Below are 12,145 nucleotides of genomic sequence, written 5' to 3'. Positions count from 1 at the left end.
AAATTACGGCTGCTACTTAATACTGTTTTTTTGCAGACAATGTGCAAAGCTTGGGCTTATCAAGGAAAAGGCAACAGAGGAGATTCCTGATAAGTATCATCAAATATCTACAACTATTGCCGATCTTCAACAAAACCTCGAAACAGCAATAGGTGACGCACATAATTGGCTGAAAACATTGCAAGATTCATACGATACAGCACATGGAGAAATTAAAGCTTTTCGTAAGAAAATAAATGATATACTCGACGAACTGGAGAAAAAAACTATCCATTCACTGGATGATATGTATGACACAATAAAGAAATCTATTCAGTTAGAACTAGAAACATGTTCACGGATTCAAGACGAGTTCAAACGATTCAAAGATGTACATAAAATAAAAGAAAACCCATCGAATGAACTTGTTTTTGTTGCCTACCAAACATCGTTAGATAATATCTCTCAAGCGAAAATTATTTTGAAAGAAATGGCTGTTAACGCAAATCCAACCATTTCATTTGAAAATAATCCTGATTTTGAACAATCACTCATTCGATTTTCTTCTATCGGGAATTTTAAACGAGAAGTAAAACAGTTGAAAAAATCAACCAACGAGCTAATAAAGTGTAGCAACAAAGTTCTGTACAATGTACGGGTTCCATCTGATAGCCGTAAATGTGACATACGAAGTATTTGTGAATAACCTAAAAGAGAAATTCTTATTTTGGACTACGCAAATAGTCGAGTAAAATTGTTAAATAAGCAGTACAAAGTTGTCTCACACGCAGACTTGCCTGAAAGTCCATATGATATGTGTAGTATCAGTCCTTCTGATGTCGCCATTACGATTATTGACGGTCAAAAAGGCACAGTCAAATTCTTAAGTGTCAACAACGGACAGATAGTGACTGGTCGAACATTTAGCTTCGAACATAAGTGTCGTGGCATTGCACATGCGGAAGGTCACCTGTACATAACATCAGATACTGTATTGTACCAATACACAATGGATTGTACTCTTGTGAAGAAGATCTATGAAGATTCATCAGGTGAATATACTGGTAAGTTTGCATTTTGAATATTCGGATAATCGTTGAGAATAACACCATGTACCGGTAATAGCTAAATAAGATAAAATATAACGGTAAGAGTCTAAGTCATGAATTCGTTTATATTGTGCAAAGCGTTTTTGTATGATTATTATTCCCAACTCATTAAACATTAAAATAATACAAACCAACTGATTAAAACACAATCACCGCCTAAATATTTAACAAGTGTCAAGTACAACGTTATGCTTGCTTTCATTGTTCAATTTTATCATTTATAAAGCCATGTTATATATTGTGCCTATCATGTCTCTAGGTCCCTGCTCTAACGTTTTTTCTCTGTTGATAAATAAAATTGAAAATAAATGACTGATACAGCTTTTCATGTGTTATATAATATTTTGAAATCGCCAAAGTTTTTAATGAAATTTCTTGACGAAATTGTGTACTATCACACGTTGTGTAACTAGCCTAATCGCATAATACGTAACTAGATTTCCTGGTTATAAGGTACATGTAAGATCACGTCTCTAATAGAAAACTATTAACGCGAATACCATCATAATGTATTTCCAGTCTACAAGTGCGCTATCAGTCCAGATGGAAGAGAGATATATGTAACCGACTATAGTCACAACAAACTCCTTAAATTGTCAAAGGAAGGCACTCTCCAATCAACATTGCAAGATGATGCGCATACAAATCCTAGAGGCGTGCACGTGTCTGAAACAGGCCAGTTGCTGGTCTGTTGGTGTCACACACACACAGTAGCCCAGATGGATGGTGAGGGAGGGATGGTAACGCTCGCCTCAAATAAGGATGGTTTACGCGAAACAGAGTCTGTATATTACAGTGTACGTACTGGCAAATTGATTGTTGGACATACCTTTGACAGCATCATGGTTATCAGTACCGTATGAAAAGTACCTTATGTACATTATATGTGTGTTGCATTGCAATATGTACAAAGATCCTGAGAGGAGGCGTGTACATATAATTTTTCAACTGATTGCTCTGATGATAGAGTAACTTATTTATCTCATTGAGAACACATGTATGCTGATGTAATTTCCACTCGTTTTATCCAAAAACCTTAATCTCTTTCCAGTATAATTCTCTTACAAATAGAATACCTCTTTCAAATACATTTAAAACATAAATATGACTACTGTAAAACTATAATTATAAAATAGAGGCATATCCTGAATAGCATCGCTATTGAATATTGGCAACAAATATAAAACATACATTTTTTGTAGATATCAAGCTACAATATAGTTAAAGTAGTAAACAAATTTTCTCGGCATACACTTCACCAGTGTTAAACATTAATTTTAAATTAATTACCAATTTAACAAATGAATAACAAATTTCATCGACTGAAACTCATCTCATCAACCATGATAAGTTCATGTTTGTTTCAAAAAAATACTTCCCATTTTCTAAGAGAGAGGCTAAAATAAGTTAGTCAAGGTAAAAGTAGTGCTTTGACAAAAGCTATCTGTCCTGGCAGTGTATTACTTCTGCGCAGCCGTGTAATACTTCTATGCAGCGGTCTTATACTTCTGCACAGCAGTGTAATACTTCTACGCAGTGGTCTTATACTTCTACACAGCTGTCTTATACTTCTTCGCAGCTGTGTTATACTTCTATGCAGCAGTGAAATACTTACGCAGCGGTGTAATACTACCATGAAGCGGTGTACTACTTCTACTACTACTAAGTTATACTTATATGCTGCGGTATAATTATAATACACAGTGGTGTAGTACTTCTAAGCAGTGGTCTTATACTTATATGCAGCAGTCTTATACTTCTACGCATCAGTCTTATACTTCTACGCAGCTGTGTTTTTCTTCTACACAGCAGTGAAATACTTTTACACAGCGGTGTAATACTCCTATGAAGGGGTTTAATACTTCTACGCAGCAGTCTTGTACTTCTACGCAGCGGTCTTATACTTCTACACAGCAGTGTTATACTTCTACGCAGAGGTGTAAAACTTCTTCAAAGTGATCTTATACTTCTATGCAGCAGTCTTATACTTCTACGCAGCGGTCTTATACTTCTACACAGTGGTGTAATACTTTTATGCAGTGGTCTTATACTTCTAAGCAGCGGTCTTATACTTCTATGCAGCAGTCTTATACTTCTAAGCAGCGGTATAATACTTCTACTCAGTGGTGCAATACTTCAACGCAGCGGCCTTATAAATCTACCCAGCGGTATAATGCTTCTATGCATTGCTATTATACTTCTACCCAGCTCTGTTATACTTCGACACAGCGGTTTTATACTTCTATGCAGCGGTCTTATATTTCTACGCAGCAGTATAATACTTCTTACCAGGGTTGTAATACTTCAACACAATGGTCTTATACTTGTACGCAGCAGTCTTAAACTTCTATGCAGCAGTCTTATACTTCTGCACAGCTGTGTTATACTTCTATGCAGCGGTGTAATACTACTGCACATCAGTGTAATACTTCTACACAGCAGTGAAATACTTCTACGCAGCGGTCTTATACGTCTACGCAGCAGTCTTATACGTTACTTCTACGCAGATGTCTTATAGTTCTACACAGCTGTGTTATACTTCTGTGCAGCAGTTGTTTACTTCTACACAGCGGTGTAATACTTCAACACAGCGGTGTAATACTTCTATGCAGTGGTGTTATACTTCTACGCAGTGGTGTAATACTTCTATGCAGCAGTCTTATACTTCTATGCAGCGGTCTTATACTTCTACACAGCGGTGTAATACTTCTATGCAGTAGTCTTATACTTCTATGCAGTGGTCTTATACTTTTACGCAGCAGTCTTATACTTCCACGCAGCCGTTTTATACTTCTATGCAGCGGTCTTATACTTCTACACAGCGGTCTTATACTTCTTCGCAGCTGTGTTATACTACTACCCAGCTGTATAATACTTTTATTTAGCGGTTTATATTTCTATGCAGCTGTCTTATACTTCTAGGCCGCGGTGTAATACTTCTACGCAGTGGTATAATACTTCTACGCAGCAGTCTTATACTTCTACATAGCGGTCTTATACTTCTTTGCAGCGATCTTACACTTCTATGCAGCGGTGTAATACTCTATGTGGTGGTGTTATATTTCTACGCAGCTGTTATACTTCTACCCAGCAGTATTATACTTTTACACAGCGGTTTATACTTCGATGCAGTGGTCTTATTCTTCTACGTTGCGGTGTAATACTTCTATGCAGTGGTATAGCACTTTTATGCAGCAGTTATATACTTCTATGCAGCGGTCTTATAATTCTACACACGTGTGCAATACTTCTAAGCAGTGGTTTTATACTTCTATACAGCAGTGTAATACTTCCATGCATCAGTGCTATACTTCTATGCAGCGGTCTTATACTTCTACACAGCGGTATAATACTTTTAACAAAATGTATGCCCTAGTTGGGTTTCCTTGGCGACAACCTCTCTCGCTATAGAGAAAGTATTTGAGAAGAAAACATTTATTTGTACAGAGGCTATTGTATTATGCATACATATATCAATATCCATTTTTGTATGATTGCTTCGATATTGAAGAATCTAAAAATTGCTACTATAAATCTAAAAGTTGTAAATATAAACGGGAAATACAAAGTATAGAATGCTTTTTTGAAATCAATTGTCATTCATAATGATGGTTAATTATTATACTCGGCTTATTTCAAGATATCGTAAAGTAATCTTGTGTTTTCACCATTAAATCGGCTTTGATCATGGGAGATTAAAATTTCAAATACTGTTTAAAACTATTTGCAATTGAACCCGATGCCAATTTATAAGCAACATCTGTTAATGATAATGGTCGTATATTTTTTCCAAATAATCTTTGGATTGTTGTCTTTTAAAATAAAAGTTACAATTATATGTTTTTTGTTATGGACAAGGAGTTTGTACTTTATGCATTTGTTAATATGAAATTACCTAGCTTCTTAAAAAATACCTTAATAAATTCATCTGTAAATCCTTCAAAATGGACTTCTGTCATGTTTCATATGTGTTACTGTTATTATACCCTCCTTACCATTGTTTATGGGGGCTATATAGGAGTCACTTTTTCGGTCTGTCTGTCTGTCTGTCCCGAAATTTCATCCGATATTCACAAAACTTGGTCAAAAGTTGTATCTAGATAATGTCTAGGCCACATTTGAATATGGGTCATGCTGGGTCAAAAACTATGTCATGGGTCACAGTTTGTTTTTAACCGAAAGTTTGTCCGGACCATAACTATGTCATTTATCGTTAGATGTAAAAGTGACTTGGCACATTTGTTCACCATTATTGGACGGTGTGTCGCACAAATTACGTCAATATCTCCAAGGCCAAGGTCACACTTCGAGTTCAAAGGTCAAATGCTTGTCCGGGCCATAACTTTGTTGTTTATTTTAAGATTTTAAAATCATTTGACACATTTATTCACCATCATTGGACGGTGTGTGGCGCGAAAGAATTACGTCAATATCTCCAAGGTCAAGGTCACACTTTGAGTTCAAAGGTCAAAAATGGCCATAAATGAGCTTGTCCGGGCCATAACTATGTCTTCCATTGTGACGTTTTAAAATCATTGGGCACATTTGTTCACCATCATTGGACGGTGCATCTTGCGAAAGAATTACGTCGATATCCCCAATCTTAAGGTCACACTTTTGAGTTCAAAGGTAAAAAATGGCCATAAATGAGCTTGTCCGGGCCATAGGCACATTACTATGTCCTTCATTGTGAGATTTAAAAATCATTTAGCATGTTTGTTCACCATCATTGGACGGTGTGTCTCGGGAAAGAATTACGTCGATATCTCCAAGGTCAAGGTCACACTTCGAGTTCAAAGGTCAAAAATGGCCATAAATGAGCTTGTCCGGGCCATAACTATGTTGTTCATTGTGAAATTTTAAAATCATTTGGCACATTTGTTCACCATCATTGGACAGTGTGTTGTGAGAAAGAATAACGTCGATATCTCCAAGGTCAAGGTCACACTTTGAGTTCAAAGGTCAAAAATGACCATAAATGAGCTAGTCCGGGCCATAACTATGTCCTTTATTGTGAGATTTAAAAATCATTTGGCTCTTTGTTCACAGTCATTGGACAGCGTGTTATGTGAAAGAATTCAAGGGTCTAATGGCTATAAATGATAATGGCATAATAATTCTTAAAAATCGCCATAAATTAGATTCTCTTGTTTTGGGAAGACAGCATGCAAAATAGTCTGTGTCAATGCTGCATGTGGGGGTATACGTCACGTCTGTGACAAAGCTCTAGTTGCTACTTATACAATATTAAGCGGTCGGTCTAATAAATCAGAGAGAATTTTATATCATTTTGGCATTTAAACGTTACAAAAATATAACAATATATATTATATGCAACTTTGCTATTATTTAATTAAAAATGACAATCATAGAATATAACGATGTCGCGCAGAAATACACCAATGGCTATAAAGTTGATAAAAGTAATTTCATTTAATTTGTTTTAAATGGAATGAAATAATTTCATATGCAATACATTTTACTTATATATACCACCTGGAGTTCTTAATATATTATTGTTTATATATATGTATTAAACGGAAATATACCACAACATATTTCAAGTCTTTAGGTCGTTTAAAGTTGCAGTATACAAATACATGTATGTATTGTGTGTTAAAAACAATTGAATTCAACATTACGTTTACATATTAGCAAGACTATAACAAATACTTCTACTTCCACTTAAGTGTTAAAATGTCGCTAGAATTCTTTGTTTATTTTTAATTTGAACACCTTAACATTCAAATGTTTGTAAATTTCTGTTGCAAAGAAGGCTAATGGTGTCAAATTTACCATTGTAAAACTGTGTCATGTGCGTGTATGATGTGAAACACTTATCTGGTTAGTCTGAACTATCAAAACAAACAATGCAATTTAACCATTAAATATTTTAATGTTTTATGAAATAAACAAATCTCCACAATACATTCCAACTGATAATACGAATCAATAACACAATATTTACAAATAAGTAACTAACCAAAAGGCAAAATAAAGAAACAAAACCCTATGGTCTGTCACCAATAGCACAACATGACAAAAGCTTAATATTTATATTCCATATAGACCTTGTTAAGGGAAAACTGGGCTTAATGCACTTTCGTAAAGTGTCGTCCCAGTCTGTGCAGGATAATCAGGGACGACATTTTTGCATATTTTTTTTTCTGTTTAGATGAGACTTTCTAAAAACATTAAATTCCTGTTACGACTACACATGCGAATCTGGGACAACACTTAACGCACAAGCATCAGGCAACATATTCTTAAAACGAGACTCATTTTATGTTACATTCCAGCTAAAACACCTTTAAAAAAGATCGTGTTCCTTTAAAAAGACAGAGCAAATGACATAATAAGCGAAAATGCCAAAACAATCAACACACAGTCTGTTAAAACAAGAAAAGAAACAGCAAAGTGATCGTTGTATTGTTCAACCTTTGAGAAACATATCAGGTTATATGTTTGAACTATACTTTTAAATAATATTTTTTCTTATTGTATCGAAAAAAAAAACTTTTTTGAAAATTTCTGTAAACATAAATGAGTCTCTACATATATCAGAACAGGCTGATCAGGGACAACACTTACCGCTTTTACACAATTTTTCGATGTAACATCATTTGGAAACAAAAATCCAGTCTAGGTGGAAAGTGTCATCCCTGATGAGCCTTGCAGAATGCCCAGGCTAATCTGGGATGATAATTTACACACATGCATTAACCCTTATATTTAAGGCTCACATGCTTTTAATCTTGTGTACAGCATAGGATCATTTACACACAGAGTTGTTAAAAAATGATGCAAACTTCCATAGATTTAAGTCATGATGCTATCCACACACGCTGGTTCATACATAAACATATTTAGTTTACACGTGCACTACAATGGTTTGGTCCTTCCAATATCAGGCACTATTGCATGGAATATCAGGAAAAACGGTACAGTGGATTTAATGATGAATACCATATTAATGATTTGTAAAAATATGAATTGTATATTTTTTGTCACAATTGAAAAGAATCAGTGACACTTGGTGCACTTTGATCAATAAAACAATTAAGAAAAGAGTGTCATATCAGATAAATGCTGGATATTCATATTCAGTCAATCAAAATGATTTTATTGAAAAAACAAATAAAAATAAATGAAAAAGCACAACTCGCACATATGCTTCTGAATATGCAACATTTCAGCTTTTTTAGTATCTTTCGTAATCACATACATAAACTGCATAGCATTAGACAATAATAAAACTAAGAACAAAGTTATCTGTGACAAGCATTGGATATTAATTATTCGCCATCTTAAGGTCATTATAAAACAAATTTAGTATAAAAAAATCAAAACTTAGAAAACATTTAAGGAAGTTTTGGCATATATCATAACATGCCTCAAAGATAAGCAATTACAGAGGTCATTCAACTAATAAATGTCAAGTGTGCACTACACCACTTGCAATGTTTTGCCCTAGAATTTCAAGTTAGTTATAAAAGTAGATATACTACAAAACTAAAATTAATATGTTTTAGCATATGCATGTTCAATGTACAAAACAAAAACAAAAATGTTTAGGTATTGCATATGAAGTTTACATTTTCCTGGTTTATTTTGTCTAGACACTTTTAACTTTTAACTGATCACAGGTCAATGCTCAGAATTTGAAACAAATATAATAGGAACATCAATAAATATAATTCATCACAAGCCATATTGTTTTTAAAACATCTTTTTACATTTTCTATGATAATCTCTACTAAGTCAATGAATGTATTTGTAAAATACAGCAAATCCTGACATCCAATATGTGATGCTCTTTCAATCAATAACTTAAAATAAAAGTTCATAAACATATATTTACTTGCCAAAGCTTTACAAGCTGTGTAGAAAATTGTGTATAGCTTTTTAAACTGAACCTTGTCACAGCAAATAAAGTTTGATAAACATAACCCTTCAAACCAAAGTAATGACCTTTCAAAAGTGCAAGTATGACATCATCACATGAAATGATGAAATCCCAATATATGGTACATCTCATAAATAATAACATCAAATGTCCAGATATATAACAGAAACAAAACATCACAACAATGAACCTCAGCAGACAAAGTTCTACGTTGCAGCAGATTCTTCTTCAATCTGCTTGAGAATTTCACTCTCCAGGTCGGCGTCATTTATGTCGTCCCCCACCATCTCGTATTCCTGGAGTTCACGTTGCAGTTCGGCTTCCCACATTCCCACCTTCTCTCCTGGAAACAGAAAAGAATCAATTGATTTGTATTTAATTGACTTAAGTTACCATCACTGATGTGTACAGGCAGCATAACCAGCCTAATATTCCTAAACCCTAGAGATTAAAAAAAATAATTTTCACTAAATGTTGTCATGTTCTACAGTTACATTATTGTTGTGTCTAAATTGGCAACAACTGCCTCTACTATAACATTCTTCAATGTGATCAGGGACAACACTTTTCAACTAAACTGGAATTTTGCCAAGAAGAGACCTTCTGTAAACAAATACCATTAAAGAGGAAAGTGTTGTCGTTGATTTGATTATAATCAATCCCAATTTGTTTTGAGTTGATTGAAGACTTTTACGTATTGTAAAGTATGAGAATAAGACTGAACAGGCACAACAAATTGCTCCGTGTATGTGAACACAAGCCTCAGCTACAAGCTCAATTGAGTGAATGTAATGTTGTTGTAGGGACAGATCTAGAGTGATATAAAAAGGTGCTGCTAATGTTTGCTTCCGCCTCTGGGCCCTCTTAAATTATCAACACAAATTATGTACAAATGCTATTCATTTTGCAATTATTCAATGGTAAATAAAGAGGATGATTTCAAACCTTAGTCCCAAGTCCTAGACTAAACAATTCCTTGGATTTAGTAATTTTGTACCCTGCTCCTAGAACCACAGCACCCTGTACATATTATAATTCTAGATATTTCCCTAACTGTTTCAGTGTATGCAGAATGGTGCATAGTATTTGTCATAGTGATAATTTTGTAATTGATACTGGTTTCTTAAAACAGTGTCTTTTTGTCTTATAATATTCAATGTTCTGGTGCCTAATTATAATTAGCCTTTTTTCAAGGTTTGGTATTGGCTAACAGAATGGAAGTTGTTTCATATCACCAAACCCATACTAATTGTGTACCAGGAAACACCATCTTTCTTTAACATATCTGCATGTCATTACTGATGTCTTTTACTTACAAGTTTAACACTTGACACATACACAAGTCAATAGAACTGAAACCAGCTAAAAAGGCCAAAATTCCTCGCAAGTATTAGAAGCATCTTTTTCTGACCATTTGCAGGGTGGCATCTGACTTATGACTGGGAACCAAAAGCAATTCATAGAACCATCAAACTTTGGAAAAGCTATCTGTAAGCAAATACATGATTCCAAACAACCATGAAAAAATAGTATCAAGAACAGTAATTCACTAAGGGAGGTAATTTACCAAACTTCTTCACTTGCAAACAAAATGAGCCTCTCTCTAGCTTAATGCATGTGTGTAAAAGCTCGCCCCAGTTTGTTTATCATGTTTACCTACCATCAATTAGTTATCTACCAATCATTTGTTCTTTTCAATCTAATTAGATGATATTGAAAACGTATCATTTTTGTGTGGTTACTAGCCTTTACAGACATTTTGTTACTTGTATGTGTTTAAGACACTAAACTGCAATGTTTAAGCAACATACATCTTAAGAAAATGAGAAAACTCAGTACAATTAAAATGGTGAAAATATAAAACATGTTATTTAAACATAATACACATTTTTTATTTGTAATAATTCATAACAAAGAATTAATTTACTTGACTGTAAGCATGGTTATTAGAATATGATGAAGTATAATCTAAGCATGAATGATAGAAATGCATTATAAATGTCTAGCAATGTGTTTACTGGTGAGAATGTGCCATGAAATGGGACAATTTTAATTGCAAAATGTACATTAATATACTAGATATACGAGATAAACAACAACCAACGTCATTGGATACCAAAACAAATAATTCATACAAAATTTAATTTAAAGAAATATAGTACATTTAAGGTATTAAAACGATGAAATAATAGTACACTTTAATAATTAAACTGAAATACCAAAGCTCAAGCTGCCATTCACTAGATAAAGAAAAGTGCGAATGATTGAAAATTAGCCATAAACATGATAAAGAAAATTGTGTTCACTAAAAACCTTTTCTTACGATTTTTTATGACAAAAAGCCAGAATGAGCATAATTTAAATGAAAGAATATATCAAATATAGTTGGCCATAAGAAGCATTGGCGTACTGACAGGCTGAGCCTTGATAATGCTGACCACATGAACCCTCTCTGGGAATACTCGGCACAATGCATGTGTGTACAGGGTCGTCAAAGATTGGCACGTTAAGTCCACACAGGCTTATCAGGGATGACATTTTGTGCCTGATCTGAAATTTTGCTACGAATTTACTTCTTTTAAACAAAATATATCATAAAAGCAGAAAGGGTCATACCTGATAAGCATGTGTTAATTGCACAGGCTAATAAGGGATGACACTTTAAGCACATGCATTAAGCCCAGTTTTCCCAGAACAAGGCTCATACAATAGTTAGTTATTAGTGCGGCTACATGGGTGTCAAAGCAGCTGTGAGTAAAGCTAATAAAGGCTAACTGGCCATACTGATGCTACATCATACTGGTTGAACCTGGAACAAAGAAGATAACTCGATGCACCCCAAGACATACCTAGGAGGACTTAGTGTTTGTTTGCTGTTTTTGTTCTTCTTGCATAGCTAAATATTCAGCAATTAGGGCCTGTTCCCAGTCATCATCTTCACCTACAATGGAGGGAGGGACCCAGAACATCTCATCTGTTTTAGTAATAATTTTAGGGCAAGCAAAAACCTCCGGTGTTTTAGAAAACTCACACTTGGAGTGGTAAACTGAATAACAGACTGCAACATAAATAATTGCAAAATTGTTGGAATGGTATAAAAAAGGCTTTCTTGATTTCAAGGCTGTTGTGTTTATAGCATGCAAGCCCAAAA

The 12,145-nt window shown here is 34.3% G+C and overlaps 2 protein-coding genes across 6 annotated transcripts in view; one reads left to right on the top strand and one right to left on the bottom strand.

Annotated features, from left to right (window-relative positions):
• Nucleotides 1-7,873, top strand: part of LOC127850561 (uncharacterized) — a 42,651-nt gene extending 34,778 nt beyond the window's left edge. For 2 of the 3 annotated variants that reach the window (XM_052383681.1, XM_052383679.1), the window contains exons 3-4: nucleotides 945-1,043; nucleotides 1,608-7,873. In XM_052383681.1, the coding sequence (XP_052239641.1) occupies nucleotides 945-1,043; nucleotides 1,608-1,951 (443 nt within the window). In that variant the 3' untranslated portion in view covers nucleotides 1,952-7,873. Of the gene's footprint in view, nucleotides 1-36; nucleotides 1,044-1,607 lie in introns of all 3 variants that reach the window. The other variant, XR_008035352.1, reaches the window with a different exon arrangement.
• The window catches only part of LOC127850562 (synapse-associated protein 1-like), a 28,145-nt gene continuing 22,964 nt past the window's right edge, over nucleotides 6,965-12,145 (bottom strand). The window contains exons 8-9 of one of the 3 annotated variants that reach the window (XM_052383685.1): nucleotides 11,779-11,803; nucleotides 9,189-9,337 (exon numbers count right to left, since the gene is read on the bottom strand). In XM_052383685.1, the coding sequence (XP_052239645.1) occupies nucleotides 11,784-11,803 (20 nt within the window). In that variant the 3' untranslated portion in view covers nucleotides 9,189-9,337; nucleotides 11,779-11,783. Of the gene's footprint in view, nucleotides 9,338-11,778; nucleotides 11,804-11,843; nucleotides 11,936-12,145 lie in introns of all 3 variants that reach the window. The other 2 variants (XM_052383684.1, XM_052383683.1) reach the window with 2 other exon arrangements.

Source organism: Dreissena polymorpha, chromosome 11 (assembly GCF_020536995.1).
Source record: "Dreissena polymorpha isolate Duluth1 chromosome 11, UMN_Dpol_1.0, whole genome shotgun sequence".
NCBI lineage: Eukaryota > Metazoa > Mollusca > Bivalvia > Myida > Dreissenidae > Dreissena > Dreissena polymorpha.
Note: the sequence above shows the minus strand (reverse complement) of the source record. Positions and strands in the feature narration are given on the sequence as shown.